General features: G+C 32.3%; 1 protein-coding gene across 2 annotated transcripts in view; it reads right to left on the minus strand.

Moving 5' to 3' along the window:
* Positions 1 to 4,488: 4,488 nt before the first annotated feature.
* Positions 4,489 to 25,335, minus strand: part of LOC140050378 (ATP-binding cassette sub-family C member 5-like) — a 95,867-nt gene continuing 75,020 nt past the window's right edge. The window contains exons 14-25 of one of the 2 annotated variants that reach the window (XM_072095541.1): positions 23,594 to 23,778; positions 20,702 to 20,842; positions 17,788 to 17,917; positions 16,273 to 16,555; positions 14,566 to 14,752; positions 14,003 to 14,092; positions 12,248 to 12,431; positions 10,252 to 10,411; positions 8,974 to 9,052; positions 8,391 to 8,504; positions 6,585 to 6,749; positions 4,489 to 6,206 (exon numbers count right to left, since the gene is read on the minus strand). In XM_072095541.1, coding sequence (XP_071951642.1) covers positions 6,099 to 6,206; positions 6,585 to 6,749; positions 8,391 to 8,504; positions 8,974 to 9,052; positions 10,252 to 10,411; positions 12,248 to 12,431; positions 14,003 to 14,092; positions 14,566 to 14,752; positions 16,273 to 16,555; positions 17,788 to 17,917; positions 20,702 to 20,842; positions 23,594 to 23,778 — 1,826 coding nt within the window. In that variant the 3' untranslated portion in view covers positions 4,489 to 6,098. Of the gene's footprint in view, positions 6,207 to 6,584; positions 6,750 to 8,390; positions 8,505 to 8,973; positions 9,053 to 9,747; positions 9,874 to 10,251; positions 10,412 to 12,247; positions 12,432 to 14,002; positions 14,093 to 14,565; positions 14,753 to 16,272; positions 16,556 to 17,787; positions 17,918 to 20,701; positions 20,843 to 23,593; positions 23,779 to 25,335 lie in introns of those variants that run through there. The other variant, XM_072095542.1, reaches the window with a different exon arrangement.

The following is a 25,335-nucleotide window of genomic DNA, read 5'->3' on the forward strand; positions in this document are numbered from 1 at the left end:
CCTGGAACACCTTACAAATATCTTTCTTGATTAGCTCAATCGTTTTGGCTGATTCGCGAAACGCAGCTAGGCCATCGTCGCGGTATAGACGAATTTGGTTGCCATATTTGTTAGACAGTTGCGACAAAAGATATGTACCTACGATTTCACAGGTTTCAGCACCGTCAAAGCTTCCCATTGTGACGTTAAACACAGGTTGGTTTTCAGTTCCTTTTTTGCACCATGTAGCGTTATCATGGAAAAGGAGTGACTTTTTCGCTTGGATAATAATATTTGTTTCTTCATCGGAGATTGCTTCAAACTCGGAGGCGAATTCAAGGGCTTTATATTATAATTATATATTATACAGTACAATTTTGTTCACTTTCATCATTTCTTTTCCATTTTTTACAGTACAAGTTGATGGCGAGGACGATATAAGACATGTAGTCAATTTGTATTACCGTACTGTACACAAATCTAAACATGGCTGTTATTTGTTGTACTTTACAGAAATTACATTTTTAGGAGGACACGCCAAACATTGTGTCTATGTTCCTAAAATAAATTACGCAAATGCGAGATGTTTGCAAGTAACGTGGACAAGCTAGCGCTATCTATTTTAGAGCTGATCATTAACAAAAAAAAGACTGCGACAACCACCTGACGATCTACGGCCATGGAAAGAGGAAACCTGAATTGGGCGAAAATAGGAGGAGAGCGTTAAGAAGTAAGAAGTACGTCTTATCAGTGTGTAGATTTTCAATAATCAAATTGTCGTCTTCTTCACATTTGTATAAAAGTACATAATTATAATATAAAACAAATAACTGGGTAATCCCAGGACAGCAAATAAGTCGCATTCTTTCTGTTTAGAACTTAATTTGTTTTAAAGATAAACTCCCAATATGCTTGAAAATTAAAATAGGATATTTTATCCAGGACTATGTTAAATCAGAGCGATGTGGTGGCTGTTTCGATACTGTGTGTTATGGAGGCGACTATTGAAATGGATCTTCTATATCCCCCATATAAAATAACATGTGGTGGTATACAGAAATGCGTGTGCATTCATCAGCTGGGAAACCATATTGATACCTCAACACTGAACACAATTAAAAATGTGAATTGGATTAAAATAACACAAACCCATGAAATATAATATCGAACGTATAACATGACTTTTCATAAAACAACATTATTCAAAAATGTATTAGTATTAAAAACATGATTAGGGGCCTAAAGAAACTTTTTCAGCAATATTTAAAAACTGAAATAGTGTTAATGTTAACAGATACTAATTACTAATACTATTAAAATTATGTTTGTATTATTAAACGTAAAAGTAAATGCAATGAAAAATACTTATTTTGCAACAAATAACATTTCGAAATAGATAAAGTCACAAAAGAGAGAGAAAACTTAAGTTCAAAAGAATTACCATGCATAAAGAAATAACAAGAAATATAACAACAATACTAGGTTTATTTATAAACTTTCTTCCAGGTCACATCTTTGGTATCTATCCAGAGAAAGACGAGCTGGAGCAAACGGTGTGGGATACGATTGTTAAACGACTTAATGATAAAATCAGGGCCATACGCAACAACAAGTACAACATAAAAAGTACCCATTCTCCATTAAAATAAAGTTGATTTAATTTCGCTTTCTTATCTTATTTGTTTAAAGTTGCGTTTTTGATCACATCATCGCAGATCTTCAGTTGTACCGAAAGATCTATATATAAATTTACGTAAGGGCAAAATCTCGGTACTGATTTTAACCACCTTATGTAACTCTGTTTACTAATTAAATTTAAGTAGATTATTAGTTATTGACAATTAAAAGAAATTTAGGTTCAACGATTTTCCCCAATTAGGGGTGTTTTCCGATTGTAGTATACACTGTCTAATGGATGTCCTCTTGAAAAAATACCTGCACACAATAATACGAGGATGTTTCGCATTTTCCTATCTCCTCCTACGATAATTGTTTTTAATAGCTGAAAACCGATTGAACAGCTCGAGTACAGTATCATAATGTTGAAGACAGGCCGATTTTCTTTAAAAAATACTATTTTGATAGATTTAATATACGTTTATACAATTATATTGATTTGCGATGAATGGAACATTCCAATCTCTCAGACTCTTAGTTTGTTGGTAAATTTATGAGCCCTTGGTTTAACACAAGTTGGTAAATTTATGGGCTCTTGGAGAATAAACTTAAAACTCAGATATATAGTATTGCAATATTGTAAATACGTATTAACCATTTTTGGTAGCCATTTGAATCGAAACTTTCTTACTGTGAATTAATGTGGTTACTGTTAGATATATAAACAAATATATAAAGAACATTTATTACTGTGACTGTGGGTAGGCTCTACTGCTGGATATATAAACACATAATATACAAATAAAAACTGACAGTTGCTTCTCAACGTTTGTATTAATTAATAATTATAAAAAATATAAACGTCGTAGTGGTGTCGTTACATGTACTTTACTATTTCAATCGATATTTATAACAGGGACAGTTTAAAAAAAGTATTAAATCGTAAATGTTTTACTGTGTAAACTTAAAATCCAGTAAATTCTCGAGGACGATGATATTGACTGTGTCATTTTCGTGTGGAAACACTCGCGTTAGGCGATAAATAAACAAAAGTAATCTACCGAGACTTGAACTCGCAAAGATTAGTCCACATCGTGGTCTAACATGGAAAACTAAAATTAAAGAAATCGAGAACAAAACTTCCAAGAGCCTCGGTGTCATTTTTAGATTTCTTCGTTCATTCTCCCGAATGTCATTCCTATTACTTACTGTTCTTTAATTTTTCCCTATCTTGTATGGGCAAATACTTACCCATCCAATCTCATCAAACTTCACATTATACAAAAAAGGCTATTCGCATTATATCTGGCGTTCCACCCCGGTCTTATTCGTCTCATTTGTTTTCTAACTTGAATTTCCTTAATATTTTTGACATTAATATTTTTCAACAATTTATATTCGTGTACTCACATCAACAAATTTCCTTCTTCCTGTGTAATTTGTTGATCCCAAATTCTGTTCGTCACTCGTAATGTACAAGAAACCAATCTAAGATCCATATACCGAAACATCGCACTTATTATTTTCAACATAACATTTTCCGGCTCCAATCTATGGAATAAGTTATCTTCTGTCATCGGCAACTCTATTTAAAAAAAAAACCGTTTTCTTCCAAACTCAAGAAGTACCTTATTGCAAAGTATTAGTCTCTCTTATTTATTCTTTCAATTATATACGAGTATCACTTTTCAGTCCTTGGTCCTTTTGCTGTCTTGTAATGTCCCTGTTCATACGTCCTGTATTTAACATTTAATTTTAGTCCTTACTACTTTTGTCTGTAAATAGGCTGGCCCGCCACAAGATTTTAATAAACAAAACTTTAATTATAGGAATATCGATTGGGTTAGAATGGAGAAGAGCTTTTTTGGTTTCATCACTGTGTAGAAGCGGTAGCGACCTACCAAGTACATTCGATTTAATGTTTACACGAGAAGAATGTTGCGTTGATGCGATTATATAATATGGTCCTCCTCTAGGCAATAGGCAAGAGCGATCATGCAGTTTTGTCATTTAGAATATATGGATATCCTATAGTGGAAAAACCAGAAACTTTTATAAAGGGATGAGAAAATATTTAATTGACGCGAATTTAGTTAAGAACTGTAACGTGCTTCTCATGCATCTTCGTACCTCTCCGAAAGGCTAAAAGAATGCATAAATAAGTTTGTACCCCTTCGGTCTGTTTATCATAAGAAAGCCACTAATAAGCTATGGTTTAATAAAGAAGTAGAAAATATAATGAAAGTTAAACACAAAGCATGGAATAAGTATAAGTATGTAAAAACCACAGAAATTGCAATAGCTTTGTTTAGCTAGAAATCAAGTAACCAATGAAGTCAGCAAGGCAAGAGCTTCATTAGAGAAAAAAATTGCGTCTGATGTTAAAATAAATCCAAAATCCTTTTGGCGTTATGTAAATAGTCAGCGAAAATATAAGCCTTTTATTCCAGACTTAAAAGATGATAAGGGTAATTTTGTGTCGTCAAAAATAAATAAAGCTGAATTATTTAATGAATCGTTTATTGGAGTTTTTACAGTGGAGAATTTTGAGGAGTTTCCTGAAATGGCTGATAAACCAGATATAATTCCGGTCAATGATATGAAGTTTTTAACGTCTGATATAACTAAATATTTAAGTGGTTTAGCCAGGTCCGGATGAGATACATTCAAGGATTTTAAAATAAAATTCAGATATTATGAGTGAAGCATTCGCAGTTATTTTAAATAAAATAATGAGTGTATGTAGGCTAAACATACTTGATCTTTCTACGTTAGCTTATAGAAGAAAGAGAGCGTCTCTGATCCAAGTATTTAGAATACTGAAAGGATTGGATAAATTGGACAACTATCCATTATACTAGAGGTAATTCTTTCAAACTATCAAAGCCGCGGGTTAAAACTAAATGGGGATCAAATAATTTTGGAGCAAGGGTAGTTAACGATTGGAACGCTTGGCCGAGTGTTGTTGTAGAGTCAAAGTCATTGAATCAGTTTAAGTCTAATTTGAAAGAACACTGGAAAAACCACCACCAGAAGTTTTAGTCGTATGTAAGAGATGTCGAATTCCAGAGAGGCGAATAAGCAATTTGCTTTAGCCTTAATTTCAAGGTAATTTCAATATTTCTCTCTTCTTTGGCACTGCCTACTTCCTTTTATTGATAACTTTATACTTTTTAATCATAATAATATTAATTTATCATTCTTGACTCGTTATATATTTTACTTGAATTTATTATGTTTACCTCATTTTCTTGAAGGAAGAAATAAATGTTGAATTGAATCAAATAAAAATTTTTGTGGTCCCATATCCTGCAGATGAACAACGTCTTCAGTCTCCAGTATTACTAAAACCAGCTCTACAAACCTCTACAAACAGTGACAAAGTTTGTAAACAAAAGTTTGCTAATGTTAATGTAAAATATGGAGGAATAATCTCTGAATTTCGGCCTACTGGCCTGAATTGCACACATATGTGGACGACACAATTTTCCTTTTTTTCCGAATCGAGTGCTGCCACCACCATTTGTCTGTTCATTACAGGGGCTGAGATGTACCGGAGTAGGGCCCTACTCCTCCAGTACTCTTCCAAAAGATGAACTCGGTTCTTTAAAGTGCATACGAGCCCGATTGTGTAACTATGGTTTTTCTCGACCACTGAACTATGTTTAGTAATGGAAGTAAGTGTGGAAAACTTAAATAATTTGAATTTACTTATTAGTCCTGGGTTGAGTATGATAAACTTCATTTAAAGAATGTACTCATACTCAAATTCTCAGAGATAAAACAATATTTTGTTTGCACATAAATGATGAAAAATACAATATCTTACTTTGGTAGTTATTAGATACATTCATTACAAACAATATTACCCCATGTTACATAGCCACAATAACAACGATGACAAGTTAACACTTTCATTTTTAGGAGGGAACTTAGCCACATGCCAACACTTTATATTATGATAAATGATACTTTTATTTACTTATAATTTTAGAGTCATAAAAAAGCTATACTTAGCTATATTTAAAATAATAAATATTAATAATGGAAATAGTACTTTAATTACTCTGTGTAATGCATTGTTTAATATTTTCAAATAAAAATTGCTAAATTCAGTAAAATTTCTCTACATGATTGCATAACATTAAAATTGAATACCTTGTTATTTATCTGCACCAGTAGTCCTGATTTAAGTGTTTAATATATACAATTATTTATATTTTCATTATGTTTTTATAAACTATATGTTAACAATATTTATTAAACCTCTTAATCACATTATGAACACTTTTATGTTTGTATTGTATGGAGTGAGTGCAGAATCTGTTTGGGCTTTAGCCTATTCTCATTCCTGGTTATTTTTTACATTGATGACCGAATAAATATTATTATATTATTATTAATAAGCAAGAAATAAAACTTTTATACATTCATAATGATGTTTTACATATTGCTATTTTTTCAATGTCACAATGCAGGTTCAAATGATTTAAACAATTATCTCAAACATCAGTTTCTTTGTCTGTAGAACCTACTGTTGACATCATCAATTGATTAAAATGTGACGTGGTACTTTCCATTAATACAGATGGTTTATCATATTGTACAATCTGGAAATAAATAGAAAACATGTACAGTACAACTAAACTGCTCATTGTGTTTACATTTTGAGTATTGACATTACAACCAACTCTTCCAAAACTGGACACAGACATGGCTGTATTGTCTGCAGGTTTCAAAGTATGTTTAGGGAAAGTCTTGTTTTTGTTTGTATTGTTTTGTTTTATATACAGTATTTAGGTAAATTGCCAAAGATAACCATAAATAAGCAAATTCATTCACTTTCCTTCTTAAAGGTGGCAATCCCGGGATTGGGACCTTTGGGCCTTAAAATTCTGGTTTGTAGACTATCACGTTCTGACATCACAATGTATAGTCATTTGATGCCGTATTTACATAGATTATATAATATAACAAAATTCACAAACCTCTCCATTTTGTAATACAAGAATTCGATCAGAATCGAGAACTGTATGTATTCGATGAGCAATTGTCAGTATTGTACAATCACTAAATGCTTCTTTTAAAGTGTTTTGAATAATGCTGTCTGTCTCTGTATCTATAGCAGCTGTTGCTTCATCTAACATCAGTATCTGTAAGTACAGTATAATAAACAAAACTAATAATAATTTCCCTACAATATTATTGTTGCTTTTCAACAGAAAATAAAGAAAGAAGATATATAGAATATACGTATTTGTTAAACATGCAATAAAACAAAGATTGTATACAGTAGATAGTGATGTGATCACATGGATGGCATTGTATACAGTAGATAGTGATGTGATCACATGGATGGCATTGTATAAAGTAGATAGTGATGTGATCACATGGATGGCATTGTATACAGTAGATAGTGATGTGATCACATGGATGGCATTGTATACAGTAGATAGTGATGTGATCACATGGATGGCATTGTATACAGTAGATAGTGATGTGATCACATGGATGGCATTCGATCCAGGGGCGGTGGCAGGACTATTATAAGGGGGTTGCCCAAGAGTCCAGGGCCATATAGAAACCAAGTATTTGCGAAGCGAATTTTGTTAAATGACACCTTTAGGTGGCCGGAAATAGTATGCTCGCACGTAAAATTCATGATAAATGGCACCTATAGTTCGCCAGAAATGACACTCTATATCTATCGAGCTACAGTAGTAAACAGCAGTATTTATCCCGCCTATTTTTTTCCACCGGTAACTAAGGATAACATTTTTGTTTTTTTCGTTCAATGTGAACGTCAGAGAAAGTCCCCAACGAAGGTACTTCCGGTAAGGTAATATTGTTCTAGCAATTATAATCAATTAATACAAATTAATTACTAGGCCTATTATCAATTAATAATTTTAAAAATTTAGACAAAAAATGTGAATCTGCTGCTATAAATATATTGAACAAAACGTTGAATTGTATTATTTTGAAATAAATGCTAAACAAGTCAGTAATTAAACCACAATTTCCAAAATGTATTTTCATTTATCCACTATACTGTACAACAGTGTTGCTTAAACTACACTCCAGAAAAGAAAAAATGATCGAAATTTGCAGAAAGAAGCAATTAAACACTGTTATTTCAAAGTTCGAAACATTCGTAATTACTATGGAAATTCTTCCCAATATTACGGACGTAGGGAAATGAAAATAAATATATTGTACTACGGAAATACTTAAATGATGGGGAATCCCCGGCAAAATGCAATAATTACGGACAAATCAACGACCCATATGACAGGGTTTTCCATGTACCTTCTAGTGATGCACACAAGCAATCCAAACAGTCAGAAATTCATTCTGAGCATGTTCACGAAAAAGAAAAAAACTAGACAGATGTTCAATGGTGCTCCTACATGAACTCACATTTTCTTACTACAAACTTGCAAATACCCCATAAAGGGAGGGCCGGGGAAACCAGCCCTACAGACCATTTGTTGAAGGGACTGTTTATGTTTAGTGGTTCATTAATCTAAGAATATCATAGTTTCCCCTACTTAACAACAAATTAAAATTTAGCTTCTTGAACTTTGATCCTAAATCCCTGAACAATATGCGCAAAACTGTACTACTATGCAATTAGTAACTGTCTTATTCCTTTTATTATTTTTACCATATTGACCACTACAGTATGTGACCTTTGACCCTTATGTACGCCACATAAATTACCAAATTTGGAGAACTAGTAGCATTTTAAAATTTAATTGGCAGATGCTGACTGGGTAATTAATGCAATGTACCTTATTATTTCGAAGTAAAGCTCTGGCCATACACAGTAGCTGCTTCTCTCCAACAGAGAAATTATCACCATTATTTGCTACAGTTGCTTCTAACTGTTCAGCAAGTCCATGTACCTAAAAATAGAAACAAGGTAAATTCTAATGTTGAACTAAAATTATTTTCAAAACACAACACATTCTTCTCTTTTTATTATAAGTATACCATAAAACATACATTTAATGGAATTTTACCATAGTGTTTGTTTTAAATCATATTCCATCATTTGTTGAGAAAGTCAGTTTTATGGTATTCCAAAATAAAAAGATGAATAAATGATTTAAGACATAGAATGACCTGGTTTGATGTTTTTAAAGTAATATTAAATGCATTATTTTTACAAAATATAAAAAATTGCAGGTATAGGGTCTTTTCTTTTCTACACAGTTTGACAAAAAAGTGTGAAGTGCCAGAATATGGGAGTGGATATGTCACTGTATCCATATATAAAATTTACAGTTTTTAATTTTATAAATAAATGTTAGTGAAAGCACATTAGAAATAAATAAATACAATTTTAAATCAATTTTGTTGTGATAAACTTACAACATGCTTCATCTTGGTCTTTTCAAGAGCATTCCAAATATCAGCATCACTGCATACATCAAATGGATCTAAATTATATCTACATAATAAATGTAACAATTTAATGTACATAATCCATATTGGCACATTTGTATAATGAATGCAACATAAGAAGGTTTTGAATGATGTTTGGTTGTAATTGTAATACTTTTACACTGCCATGTTTAAAGCAAGGCTCTGTGTGTTGTCAGGATACATTGCATGCATTAACACAACAAAATTACAACCAGCACCAAGTTTGTTTCAAATAGTAAAAAACTGCCATCTCACACATGAAAAACACTCTAGTATAGAGGGTCTAGTTTTCACACATGCTCTGGTCCGGCTCAAGTTCAGGTTTGTGTCAGAGCTGGAACAGAGGAAGTGTGAAAGATGCTTTACAACTTACAGGTACTGACATACGAATGCCACAAAATAAATCCGAACACTACTTTAGAATAACAGTTATGGAAATAATACATTTATATAATAAGCAAACAAGATAAAAGTATTCTAATATTTGTGTGTAAATTATGGATACATAGTAACTTGTTGTTCTTGGTCCTATGGTGACACAGGATACAGGGTTTGTACATAGTAACTTTTTGTTCTTGGTCCTATGGTGACACAGGATACAGGGTTTGTACATAGTAACTTTTTGTTCTTGGTCCTATGGTGACACAGGATACAGGGTTTGTACATAGTAACTTTTTGTTCTTGGTCCTATGGTGACACAGGATACAGGGTTTGTACATAGTAACTTTTTGTTCTTGGTCCTATGGTGACACAGGATACAGGGTTTGTACATAGTAACTTTTTGTTCTTGGTCCTATGGTGACACAGGATACAGGGTTTGTACATAGTAACTTTTTGTTCTTGGTCCTATGGTGACACAGGATACAGGGTTTGTTTTAAACATGTAATATTAATAGTCGTTAAAAAAATAGATATAAACAAATAGTTCATGATTTCATTTTAGCTGTGAAAAGGGGCAAGTGAGCACTCATAGGCCATTAATCTGCCTCTGTGATACAAGTATCACTTCTACCTGAGGTCCATGATAACAGTGCTGTCTTTGTATTATTGGTTTGTTTTGTGGCAACCTTATTTAAATAAAATGTATAATAAATAAAATCTACTCCAGCATTTCTGTGTTATAAGTTAGGTTGGACAAATCACCTCTGCATTTTCATTGGCAGTTAGTAAGATTAAAAAGGCTGACTTGTTGTAATTAAAGTAAGATGGTGATTTAGATCCTACCTGAGTGTTCCAGCAAACAGTACTGGATCTTGTGGGATTATTGACATTTTGGATCGTAGATCAAATAAAGAAATATTACGAATATCCTTATTATCAATTAAAATACAACCAGTTTCAGTGTCAACTAAACGGAACAGTGCCACACCAAGAGAAGACTTTCCTTTAAAAAAAAAACAAGCATTGTCACTTTCTTTGTTAATGATTTGAAATTTAAAATCAGTACCAAAACATTCTGATATATTAGGTTGAATAATAACATAACTGGTATAAATATTAGCTTTAAATAATCTTAGCAAGACAAGGTGCATCTAATGGGTCATCAAGTTATGTTTAGTACACATTCAGTGGAATCTAAACTTAAATGGAGGAAGAGGCTAAACAAACAAAATTGACATGTCTAAAGTGTACAGTGACAGTGACATGGTTTACTATATTGTGTGTTGCTGAAACTCTATGTCAATATGAACACAATATTATAGATGAGATAACTTTATTTGTGGAAATGATGGTGCTTGTCTTATACAGTAACAGAAACATAAATATAAATATAAAAACTATTCTATCCTCAACGATTATATTGTCCCCCTGAACAAATAATTCTCAAAACATTTTTTGTTGAATATGCCATTTTAATGTCACATAATAGTTATTCACTTTGACCAACAATTGGATTGAAAAAAAGTTCTTTACCTGAAAGGACTGTAATATAAAGCAAAAAAATAGTCAAATTAGCTGCCAGTCAATGGGGTTTTTGGTTGAATTTAACCATTTATTTTGTCATTTTATAAGTGAAACATTGTTGTTTCTTTTTTGTTTTTGTAGTGAATAACTACAAAATAACCTATTCAAAGCCCGATTTAATTAATCTTCATTTTTTCATGTTTTTGGGGAACAATACATCTTTAAGTTATCAATATCAATTCATATAGTCATATCATAATAAAAATTAAATTATTGAGGGCATACTAGTAAGTGAACCTGAGGTTGCTTGAACATATCGGAGAATGGACTACCTAAGTCTCCCTCAGTACTATAGTTACTGTACTCAATTGACAGATAGAGACACTGAGAAATTAAAGACATGGAGCTATAAAATTTAATTTATAGCTCCATGACTAGACCTACAATTTTTGAGGTTTTGTAAAGGTAATGCATATATACAGTATTACTTTAAAAACATTATTAAACCAGGACATTCCTTGTTTTAAATACGTTTTTATTGTTTAATGTTATGATAAAAATAGAGAAACAATGCACTAGCTAATTAGCTCGCGTTGAACATCCCATCGTGGATCGTTTCAGCTAGGTTTAATAGCGTAGGAACATTGTACGATAGCTATAGGCCTAGGTCAGCGTTGTCTCATTACTGAATTGTCTTTCCATTTTTGGCAGAATTCGTTAATATAAATTGGCGAAGAACTGTTATTTTCGCTGAAACGTTACGGTTCTTTTATTTGTTTTATCCTTTCACGATTGATTGCATCACATCACAATATGGAAATATCAATCTGTGCGATGCATTCTGGTATTTATAGCAGGCTGCTTGAATTATTAGAATCATTATTATGATTATTATTATTATTATTAAACATTTAAAGACAAATAAATTATTATAATAGGCACATATAGTATTTATTTGTACATAAAATGTAGTGTGTGACCGTAAAATAGGTAAAAAAACAAAGGTCTAGTGGCTTTAAACTTTAAAAAGTTTGATATATAAAAGATAATAGTCATTGTTGCCCACAAACAGAATGCTTTTAAGCCTGTTTTCCTGTCGATGTAACAATATGGCGAGTTGCGTTGAGTTGAATTTTAAAATCGTTCAAGTTGAAAATAAAATAATGATATCGATTTAAGCTAGCTGTTCGAATCTGAGTGTTTATGTGTGGCGCACAAAACAAAATTTATTATAAATTAATGTATAATTAATTAAATACAAATTAATTAACAATTAATTAATCATTAAAATGTTCTCTAGTTCACTCTTTCTTACCTGATCCTGTTCTACCAACAATTCCAACCTTCTCTTTTGGCCTGGTATTGAAGGTAATTTGATTTAAAACTTGTGGTAAGTTTGGTCTGTAGCGCAAGCAGACATCCTTGAAGTGTACCTCACCATTTACTGGCCATTCATTGTTCTTTTCTTTAGAATATTCAATTTCCTCTGTAGGTACATCCTAATGCAATTATTGGCAGATAGATAAACATTTTATTAATCTTAAAAATAGAGAAATACACTGAAAAACAAAACTAGTGAAACTAGAGGTCAATGCAAAATGAGATACAAAACCAGCCCTCAATGAATAAATAAAGTCAAATCACATCACGTCCTTAGCAAAAACAATGAGCACAAAATCCATGTTAAGCCCTCACTATACGAGAGAGTGGATTAAGTTTCATTTGAATTTTAACTATTATTGAAAAATGTGAATATATTGCCTATTTTCAATCTGCTTTAATTAGAATGTGCTCAAGGGGATCCAGGATTTTTTAGACGGAGGAATGCTAACATAATAATTAACATATAATAATAGTAGTAAAAGTAGTTTTTATCAATATAAATGAATACAAATTGAATTTGAACTCATCCTTTTGACGAGTTAGTTATCTGCAACACAAACGCCATGTGCAAATCATACAGTATGTTACAATATTGCACACAGAAAAAAGATTATGCCATTATGACCTAAAGAAAACAAAATGTTAGTGTGCTCTCTATTTTGTGTCTAAACAGTATACACTATAGTATATACCACATACAGTTTAGCATAGGTAAAATTACGGGACCCGTCTTTTATTCCAATTTTCGACATGATGACGTCATAAAAATGAAACACAAAGATAGCATCTTTTAAAGTAAATTATCTGAGCAACAACATATTTATCTGTTTAACACGTAGAATATAGATGCACGCTCTTTTAAATATGATGAACTATGATGCAAAAGATGAAAATACGACTTTTTAAATTCAACTGGCCCTGTCACAACATCCGATATACAAAATGTTTACATGAAAAAAAAAATTAAGTTACAGATTAGTGAGATGCGCTCTATTAAATGTGATGAGCTGTGAGGCAAAAAGCCTATTTTATATTCAGGTGACCATATGCTGACGTCATAACATCCGAGAGGTAACACTTTTGCATGAATTCATATCTACAACTTATCAACTTGCATTATAAGTTAAACAAATTTGGGGTCACGGTTGCTATAATAGATTAAAAATAGGCATGATTTTGACAATATTTTGTAAATTACTAAATCGCGAGCAAATTGTATAATTCAACATGCTCATATGATTTCATTTCAAGTCGAAATTAGCTATTTTTTTTAATTACTAGAAAAAGCTGGAAAAATTTAATTCAAGTGAAAAAAACAAACAAAGCGAAATTGATTATAAATTAATTTTGCGCATTTTGAATTTTAAATACGCATACTCGCATAATTTTTTGTGTAGCACCATATTTTTATCATGTCAAAAGTTTATCCATATTATGAAATCCGTAAAGTTCCGTAATTATTTTTTGTTCAGAATATATGATAAACTATAAATTTTAATAAAATCATGCATAATTTATGATTACTCTGACTTCATATAATGAAGTTTTTGCACATCTACAGCTACAGGGAATCTTTTTAACAAAGTTATGTCAATCTTATGTTGACAAGAATTATAGATGCATGCAAAAAAATGTATGCACTTGCAACAGAGATTAAATTGAAACACCTATATCTATATAGACTTACTTCTATGTATTTGATTACTCTTTCCACAGATGTGAATCTTGCTTCTACTTCTGCTGTCAATCTTACAGCAAACTGGAAGATGGCCATCATCTATAAACATATTTATTATGTTATAAAGTGAACAATATGATACCTGGTTTAACATGTTTTTTTTTTGTGTTTTTTTCCTCTAAATTTTAAAGGGAAAATTGAAAAATATATGTGGTATTCAAAAAGTCAAGTTTCCTAAATTTATTTATTGACTTACGTCCATGTAATTATGCTACCATATTTGACTTCAAAAGAAAGGTTGTAGATATCATGTACAAAAAAAGATGTCATCCGCATGTGAGAAGCTTTCGACAGCTATGCACATGCCTCATGTGCCAATTCTATCGAGAACGGCCTGTCGTGGGTCGCTCTCACTAGATTTCACACATTAGTGGCCATTCACATGATGAAGCCAAGAGTGACCCAAGACATGTGAACACAGTACTCATTTTCATGGCCTTATATGTATGCTGTATATTTGTTTTCAAATACATTTTATCTTAAGTTGTAAATTAATAATGGAAACATGGTACCTGTAATGAATAGGATAATGCTAGACCACTGTAAGCAGCAGATACACTGCCATGGAAAAGCACTACCAGTATCCCAGTAAATGTGGCCATAAGTGTTGAAACAAAATCCAATCTTAGACCCAGCCATCTACTTGCCATGTTGAATAACAGCATAGCTACAGAGTGGTTGTCAAGAAGAAGCTCAAACCTATGAAATAACATTATGTTTAAATAAGAAACATTTAATGCATAAAGTAATAGACAGAAGTAGACATTATGCCCTAAATATATGTCTGCATCTTAGAGACAACCTAAAACAATGTATGCCATTCAAATTTGTATACATGGATGACAAACATAGGCCTACTTAGAATGACCAATCCTTGATTTTTTGGAGCTAGCAAAGAATAGACTATGTTGACTTTTTAGGACGATGTTTGTTTAAAAATAGGCTTGTTTTGCAAATTAATTCTAGCATGGCATGGTCTTTGGCCTAAACAAAATTGTCTAATCTACATTAGTAGTATAAACGTTTTTGTGCCTAATACTCATCAAAATAAGACAGCATTTACAGAATTAATATCGAAAAAGAATTTGAAATTATTTTTTACCAAACACTTTTTACTTGATTTGTTGAGACTATCTACAACCCAGTAGCCACCTGTCTCATGGTCGAAAAGTCAGCAAATAAGCCCCCCTCCCCTCTCCTACCACCTGGTTCTCCAGGTGAGGAGGGGTTGTGGACTCCCATCAGCACTAAAAACAAAAGCTGTAAAAGGGCAGATGAGCTCTCAGTGAGCCAATGGTCATCCACACGCTAATACCAGCAAATGAAAAACCCATTATGAGACAAGCGGCAATTATACCGATTCCTAAAAAAGGAGATTTCAGCAATAGACAAAACTACAGAGGAATCAGCCTGCTACCATCAGCAGCAAAAATCTACAATAAGATGCTGATGAATCGCCAGCAAAGGTGATAAAAAGAACATTGATGGCTCCTACATAGGACTTCGTCATGCTCAAAACATAAACTGGAGATAACACATCTCAAATGATGATCTATACATGGAATCACAATAAGATATCGTTGACTGTCGGGACACTCTTTGAGAAGAAGTTCTGAACCAATAACACTGACACTGTTTTGGAAGCCCAATCATGACACTAAGAGGCAGGAAGACCAATGATGAACTACAGTATGTCACCCAGTTGGAAAATGACACAGATCTCACAATGGAAGAGCTAGCAGACAGGGACACATGGAGAGCTTTTATCAATGGTTCGGGCACATCTTTTTAAAGTGTAGACAGAGCCTTAGTAAATGAACAGCGCTGATGTGTGTTGTGAACATGTAGCCAACTCCTCTACAAAAAAATTAATTTTTTAATCTTGATCGTAATTTTGGGGGAATTTAAAGATGTATTTTGTCCCCCAAAAACATGAAAAATGAAGATTAATAAAATCAGACTTTGAATAGGCCATTTTGTACTTCTGCAGAAAAAAACCCTCGAAATATAAGGTTAACTTCAACCAAAAACCTATTGGCTGGCAGCCTATTAGATTATTTTTTTGCTTTAAATTACAGTTTTTTCTTTTTCCCATCCAATTTTTGGTCAAAATGAATAACTATTATGTGACTTCAAAATGGCTTATTAAAAAAATATTTTTCCAGGGATACAATACATCTTTAAGGGTAGCAAACCTAATAATTTAAGTTTTTACTTACTGTTTTTCATAGTGTTTTGTCTTGTTATAAGCTTGTATTGTTGGAAGACCTGGTACTGTGGTCGATATGTGCGTTATCCATGGTGAGCGTAGAATATTGTCAAGCTGCTTTGCTTCTCGAAAACCATGACGAAACAGATTGATTAAAACACCAAATATAACGACCATTATAACCACAGCAATGAGGAAATATGGAAAGACCTTAGCAACAGTAAACAAGGAAAGTATTATAAGCATGGTCTGCTGCAAAAACAGGTCCATGTTGAAGGGAAGACGTACATCCACTGAAAGTAAGCAAACACATTGATTCTAAGATTCATATTTCCTATATAGCTATGTTAGTATATAATTTGTTGCGCTTTATCTTATCTAACAATATTTTAGTACGTATAGTAGAACATCAATGCAGAAATCTAAGATGATTTAGGTTTCCCACAATATTTCATTTGTCTTGCTTATTCTCCCTACTGGGTCATTGTCTTTGTTATCCCACTATAGTATAATTAATACTAGTCTGATTGAAATTTATATTTATACTGGGTAACCTCTTCAGTCAAAGACTGGTCTCCCAGAGGGCCCAGTTGGTGATCAATGGCTGTGATGTACTAATACACCGGGGTAACCCCCTACTCGTCTCGAAAGATGTACTAGGTTCTTTAAAGTGCACACGAGCTAGATGTGTACACTGGACCTACGGTTTATAGTCCTTATCGGAGAAGACTTGTTCTACCACCAAAACCATGGAGTGAGTGAGCCTCAAACCCCTGCCGATATTATGGCTACGTAATTACGGTTCCACTGTCTTAACTGCTCGGCCACTCACTCACTAGTCTGTAGTTTTGTCTTAATATTAGTAAAAATATAAAATGTTTTGCACATATGGCGTTTCATACATGTATTACTTGAGTTTGGATTGGTTTGACACCAAGAATTCTTGGTGCATAGATTATCCGGTTGACTAGTTTCAGCCGCATGCGATTGGCTACTCACTCGTACGCTGTTTTAATATTCATATTTTAGAATTTCAAAGACTCACAACAACTAAGATGATGCGCATGCGCTATGTTACGTTTAGACAATGTGTGGAGACGTACACGTGTGTACTTTTGTACATTGATAAAAGTTTCTGAAGGCTAGAAATTATTTTATATGCCTAGTAGTCTGGTAAACATTTAATGGGATTTTCTCCAAGAACATGAAAAGTACTCGATCTTTTAATTTTTAAACAAAATTATTATTGGTTGAATCGAAATCCATATTTACATATCGCTCGCCCGATATAGCCAAATACGGTATGATAACCTACGTCATTCTCATCGGACGTTTGCGGTCTGCAAATCGATTTCTATACGTGTTTCACAAGTCTGTATTTTCAGACAAAAATCAAAACGATGACGTATGGAATGACATAAAAAGGACAATAAATACAGACTTGAGCAAGTCTAAATTAATACCAATTAACAGGGAATATTACAGAACAGGTTATAATTATTTATTGATGGCTTGATTTACTTACATTCATCCATGTCTTTTGAGAAACGATTCAAAATACGCCCAGATGGGGTAGTTTCAAAGAAACTCATTGTTGCTACAATAACTTTTCCAAACATTGAATCATGCAACTTGGAAGAAGCTTGAAGAGTCACCTGTGAAATATAATTAGACGGTGTAATATGCTTGACATTTAACCAAGGAAACAGGTCGGAATCTTGTCCAACATTTGTTGACTTTAATAATTAATTTCAACATGTATTAGATTCTATTTTTGTTTGCATTTTGGTGTTTCTTAATTGTACAATAGTTTTATTTTGTAGTATTAATGTTTCTGTATTTTTAAATAATCCACCATTATTGGAATTTTAAAATTGTAAACTTCTCTACAATAAGAAACAAGCAATCAATAACAAAATGTCCTTTGTTGCTTATATAAATAAATATCAAAATTGTTATCCTTTATAATCTTTAAAAAAAACTTTTATTTCCTGTAATAAAATAAACGACAGCAATATTTAAAAATAAAAAAGCAATTTACAAACTCAACTTTAAAAATTTACTAAAATGCACAATACATCAAATAATTTAAACTCATATTTTCATATTGTTGGTTCCATTTATTAGGTTTATATGCATTATCATGCATATAAGCTCTTGATTCTGTCAGGATCTTTATTTATTTATTTAGCATTATTTTGTCCGTGAATTATCTTGATATCAGTTTTATCTAGCTAAGTCAATTTTTCAGAGTATATTCCTTATGTGCGCAATCAAAAATTACGCGGTCTATACACGATTTAACAAAATCACGTTTGTAATCATATCTTCACAATCATGAATCACTTTTAAACAAAATTTGGTACTCATAAATTTCAGGTCATAAATCATCATATGGTAATACAATTACGTGCGTAGAGCATATAACGCATGAGTACGCGCACTTAAAATTGTCAAAATTTATTTTCGATGAAATTAGAGTACGTTTCAGGCAATTTTAAGCGTTTAAAAAATTGCCGTGAGTGCACAGATTTTTGCACGCGCACTACGCGTTAAACGGTATTTTTTTATTATCTGTATTGTTTGTTCGATTTTATTTCTTAGTGTATAGATTATACACATGATTTATAATGAAATCTAGATAAAAAGTAACTTACTGTATGTCTTTATTATTATCTTTGATCGGATTGTTTATTGCACATGAACCAATCCGAAACATTTTTTAGTTCACCATTAACTAGTTCTATGAGCGTATCCAAGTTTTCGGCTATTGTATTTGCGTTATCAAGATCCTATCATATATTATAAATAACTAAAGATTCTGAGAAAATCAATCAATCAATATATCTTAAATCAATCAATTATCTTTATTTAAATCAATTCAACTTATAATTCGTCATAGTGACGAATTAAATCTAGTTTCATATTTAATTTTATGCGTAAATGAATTTAAATTGCACAAATGCACAATATGGTTTCAGAAAAAACAGTTCTACTTTTATGGCCGTTATAGATCTGGTTGAACGAATAACCGATGCGCTTGATAAGAAAAAAAATACCATCGGAATATTTATTGATTTGTCAAAAGCGTTTGACACCATCAACCATGATATACTTCTTAAAAAATTGGAACACTATGGCATAAGAGGCACGGCCCTTAAATGGTTTAGAAACTATATTAGTGGAAGGAAACAATTTACGTCTATTGATAACACAAGTTCGTGTTTGATGGATATAAATTGCGGTGTACCACAGGGTTCAATTCTGGGGCCTCTACTTTTTATTTTGTACATTAACGATGTATTTAATTGCTCAAACTCGTTATCTTTTGTTTTATTTGCTGACGACACAAACATATCTGCATCTCACGAAAACTTGGATACGCTCATAGAACTAGTTAATGGTGAACTAAAAAATGTTTCGGATTGGTTCATGTGCAATAAACTATCAATCAACGTTAAAAAAACTAATTACATAAATTTCTGCAATCAGCGAAATCCAAGTAATTTAGAGAATGTAAATATTTATGTCAACAATAAAAGAATAGATAGAGTTAAATCGACTAAATTCCTTGGAGTACATATTGATGAATTTCTCACATATAAGAACCACATCAATGTTACAGCTAGGAAAATATCTCGATATGTAGGCATACTATATAAAGTAAGACATTTTTTACCAACCTATGCTCTCTGGACAATATACAAATCACTCATTGAACCAGTATTAAATTATTGCAACATAATATGGTGTAGCACATTTCCAAGTTATTTAGATGAGTTATTTAAACTCCAGAAAAGGGCATTACGAGCTATAACATGGTCAAAGTTTAATGATTCAATGACTGAATGTTTCTATAAATTTAAACTTCTTAAAATTGCGGATATCAATAAGTTGGGCTTTTCATGTATAATGTTACTACTAATCAGGACGTGCGTTTTTCATCGCTCTTTATTAAAAATTGTTCTTACCATAATTATAATACAAGATCTAAAGACAAAATGAGACTCAGAAAACGTAATCGTACTTCTACTAGTTTTTAGTGTCATGTGTGGGACCCAAATTGTGGAATGACTTGAATTACGAACTACAAAGTACCAAATCAATATATATATTTAAATCATTGTTTAAAGAACATTTATTATCATTTTACAAATAATTTTAAAAATAATACTTGTTGCAGGATTTAGCTTTTTTTATTATTTATGTTTTAGTTTTTTAGGCTAGTTAGGGACATAGGGGGACACAACTAATCAAGCTCTTTTGAGTTTTTATGTGTTTCCTTTTCATCTTTTTTATGTTCTCATATATTGTTGTTGTATATTTTCATGATTGAGGATGAATAAAAAATATTTGAATTGAAAAAAAAAAAAAAAAAAAAATATATGTTTTTGTTTAAAATTGATTTAATATTGATTCTTGAAAAATAATGAAATTACCTTTGCAAAAAAGGTGCTTCTAAGAATAGTAAATAGAATGTAGACTACAACAGTCATACCATACACTGTCTGGTAAAAAGATATCTCTGGATTGTCTGTAATCATCATGCTCTTCATTGTAACATTTTCAGGTACAAAGTCCTAAAATCAAAGAAAACAATACAATATCAAATACATCTCACAGATTTCTTCTTCTTTTTCCTTTCTTTTTTCACCATTTATAAATTAATTTAGACCGTAATGGAAAAAAACATTCTTTTCACCATAGCATTTTTACGTTTTGTAGTGATAGGTTTTATAAAAAATATACCCCCCCCCCCCCTTGAATATATCTAGGGGCCCGTTTATACAATACGCTAAATCAACACAGTTTTACGTTGGCAAGTTCTATAAACAGACATGGATTCTGTGTAATTACTAAACCACCTGGAAAGGCCACTTGAAAAGGCTACTTGGCCAAATTTGGCCGGTTGGTGAGCTGAAGTAAGGGGGACAAGTTGCCCTTTATTATAGCAGCAGACATTTGGCTGTGACTGACCTTCCTGTTCATAACACGGCAGTTAACATTTATGTATCAATGGCTCGGTTTGACCTTCGTCTGTGAAAACACGCATATACATAATAGGAGTGTAAAGTTAAGGGTGTTGTATTAACACAGCCTAGGTTTGAATCGTGAACACATATTTTGGACTGCAAAATTATGTATTTTGAGGAAAAGGACATTTTAACATCTGGTTTTTTATTCCCGTGTACATTTTGAATAATATAAATTAGTGTATCTTTAGGGCCACTTCTTCATAAAATCTTGTGTTAGAATTTGAAATAACTGAGGCAATTTGACCATACAATCATAAGTTATATTACATATGTAAATATGTGAACGTGATTGGTTGAAACTGCATCAACAACACTACTGCTCCGCAGATCGTAAATTGTGTATGTCTTCAAGTAATGATTTTGACGGTGTAATTTTCGCATGATTATCGTCCCTCTCATTAACATTTAAAATCCAGATATACTTATGTGACGTCGAAAAAAAAAAAAAATTAATTGGGATTGGGAATAATTGATGGAAAGGAAGGAAGGCCAAACTTATTATTTTACTAACAAGGAATCATTGATTAGTAATTATTTGCCTTTATTCTTTGCAGGGTAAGGCGAACACAACACCTATAACTAGGCAGGCTTATTTACGTATTATGCTCAAACCTGCTGGTGTTAAAAGATAGGAGACAATTTTCAAAAGCCAGCGAGCAGTCTTTTCTGGACAATTAGTTCTCGAGAAAATGCAATTTCAGTTTACTCATTAGGTTAAAGATATATTGTCCCTTGAAACACAAAAAATGAAGGTCAAAATATTCAAAATTTAAATTGGCCATATCAAAGTAATATTAAAGTTATTCACTTCAAGTCAAAAATTCGAGCCAAAAACAACAGGTTTACGTAATTAACAGGTAAATTAATTTGATTATATTTCGTCTGGAAAATTGGTGAGAGCGAAAGTAAACAAAGATTTCAAACCACGAGTATGCATTATGCATAATGCTAATTAGGATTGTTTACAACTCGTCACAGTTGAGAAGGTGTTTTCACACAGATCGCGAGGAAGTTTTATGATTATGTATACAGAGTAGCCAAACAAGTGCATTGCATTATGAGATATGGTTTGATCGAAAACTTTGACTCGAAGTCAAAGTTATTTTTTGAACAAAAAAAACATCAGTATTTCAGTTCAATGATTTTTTTTGGACTCATTTTTGGTGAAAATTATTAACTTTTAAGATACTTCAGAATGACCCACTTTTTTTTAAATCTTTTTTTTTTATTTTTTGGAATTAGTCAAAGGGACAATACATCTTTAAATATTAATTTTTTTGATAAGCAACATGGAGCATGATCACTTAGACACTTGAATAACATTATAAGTAATCGTTCTTCCCATATACTCAGTTTACACCACCCCAAGAAACTTTAGTATCATCCTTATATTTGAGTTTCATTGTTTGTATAGAACTAAACTTCAGGAGCTTCAGAAATTTTTTGGAAGCAGGAAAGAGTTTTTTTAGGGTTTCTTTGGTATTTTATCAGGGGCGGATTTATAAAGCCCGGCCCCCCCCCCCCACCCTTTTGTAATATATATATATATATATATATTATGCACCCATTTACATACGATTTTATCAACGATTTTACAGGAAAAGGGGGTACAAATCAACATTAAAAATCGTTAAAATCTTCAATTGTTTTTAAAGTTGAACCGAGTTCAACTCCAACGTTACGATCGGTAAAACTGACTGACCAATCAAATAGTTCATAAATTACATCATCATTGTTTGTGAAAAAATATGTACGCGCTGAAAATTCTTGATTTTTTACAATGCGACGATGTTTTTTGTACTCTTTTAAAGTGTAAGTAAAATTTTAATATAAAAACAAATTAATTTAATGTTTGTCTTTAGTGTAAAAACTAGATTAAGATATCAGCGAAAACATGTCCTAGGCCGGCTGGGTTGAAGCATAAAAACAGTAACTTTTTAAATTTTCAAACGGGCCCGGCTGCGCGTGACCGGCCTTGGCATTGCAAAACTTCACGTCCATGTGTCCCAGCAACCATTAACGATCGCGTAAAAAATGTGTAAAAATTTGACGGGAAAACAGGCTTTAGGCGCCAAAAAAAAAAAACAGTTTCGTAAAGGCTATTAAATATGGTCTATAAAACCCACTATATTGAGATAATTATATGACAAGAATCGACTGGCCAAAACGCCTCAGATTCTATCCCGTGCGTCTAGAAAAAAATGTTTCCGGGGAGGACACCCCCTAGACGATTATTTTTCCCATATCGGCCCCCTCTTTATCAAAATCCTAGATCCGCCCCTGTTTATGACTTACCCCAGAACCCTGACTCAACCAATGACTCAACCACCAGTTATTAAAAACAGCACATCCAATAGTAACAGCGAATGTGACGAGAACCACCACTAGTATGACATAACCTCCAGCAGCTTGTGTATACTGGTGATATGTCTTTGCATCAATTCTACCTTCACTCTTTTCCTCCTCCTCCTCAACTAACTCTAACATATTGAACAAAGAAAAAAAGCACAAAAAGTTATGCTAATACATTTTTAAACAAGAAATATTTCTTACAAATATATTTGTTACCATGGAAACGTTTAACAAAATAAAAATATATTGGTTAATCGCAAAAATACACAAAATCTAACATAGCTATTTAATTATAAATCACATCATGCCCATTTTGGTGAGTGTTAGTAATCTGGTTGTATTTCATTGAATAATTGATATTTCTAATTTTCAACAGCATTTGAAAGAAGACATGTGTACCTTTCCAACAATGTATTATTTGCCAACAAATATTAATCTACTAATTAAACAATGGCATTTAAAAATGGTCAATTTTGAACTTTAATGTTCTGTGTGTGTGTGTGACCTCAACCTGTAGGCATGCAACTGAATACCCTCTAGAGACAACGTGACTTCACAGTGGTACAAATGAGAAAATTCTTCCACAGTCTGTCGATTCGCATCAACCAATCAAAGGGCGAGAATCCAAAATCGTTCAACTGTGAGCCCTCATAGACTCTCTTTTCCCAGACGTTAAATTATAGTCAAGTTTACAAATTCCCAAAACTGTCGGCCTTAGAACTATAGCTACCGCGATGATAAAGCTTTTTAGCTGAAGCCGTGGCGGGAAAATTTCATTCCATTATTTATTTTGGAAAAAATAATACACAGTACAAAATTCTCCATAGCTCAAGAACAAATTAGTGTCTAGATTATTATAAATATAAAGGAAAGTATATATATATATAAATAAACTGACATCACATAGTCACATGTGTCTACAATGTATACAATGGAATGCTTTACATTACCAAAAAGCAACATAATGTACCATTAACTGGAGGGCTGGTTTATAATTTTCCCAGTATAATGTTAAATTACGATACAAGCAGTTAGTTATATATATTATATTTGTTTTTGTATCAATGCATATCAATTGTTTTTTAGTTACAGTATACCTGCAATTTGCTTGTCATTTTTGTTTGTGAAAAATTCCCACGCGTACGATGCGCACGGAATGTAACAAATATGTTTTTTCACTTGAATCATATTTTTTCCAGCCTCTTCTAGTGATTAAAACAAATTTAGACCATTTCCACTTGAAATGACATCATAAGAGCATGTTGAATTTAGACCATTTTCGATTTAGAAAAACCAATGCCATGCCTATATCATTTCCAAACGTGCCACCCTCTTATGATTTTCACCAAGTATAAGTGGTTAGACCCATGAATACTGTTTAGTTTAGTAAAGTTATTTGTAAAAGCTTCATACTTATTTGACCAGAGAAGCTATTGTTAACAATCCATAATCAGAATATAGTATAACATGTTTACAATGCAGCTAATTGCTCAAACCATTCTAGATATCACACAATTAATTCATTTAAAAAATGTAATGTTGCAGTATATTTTTTGGTAGCTGGTCATACTCTAGACCATGGATAAGCAAAATCTGCACAAATTTACTACACAGTAATTTGAAAAACCCTTGCAATGACCATGACACTCAGCATTACCATTGACATAGATCTATTTCAAAAGATG

Source organism: Antedon mediterranea, chromosome 5, assembly GCF_964355755.1.
Source record: "Antedon mediterranea chromosome 5, ecAntMedi1.1, whole genome shotgun sequence".
Classification (NCBI taxonomy): domain Eukaryota; kingdom Metazoa; phylum Echinodermata; class Crinoidea; order Comatulida; family Antedonidae; genus Antedon; species Antedon mediterranea.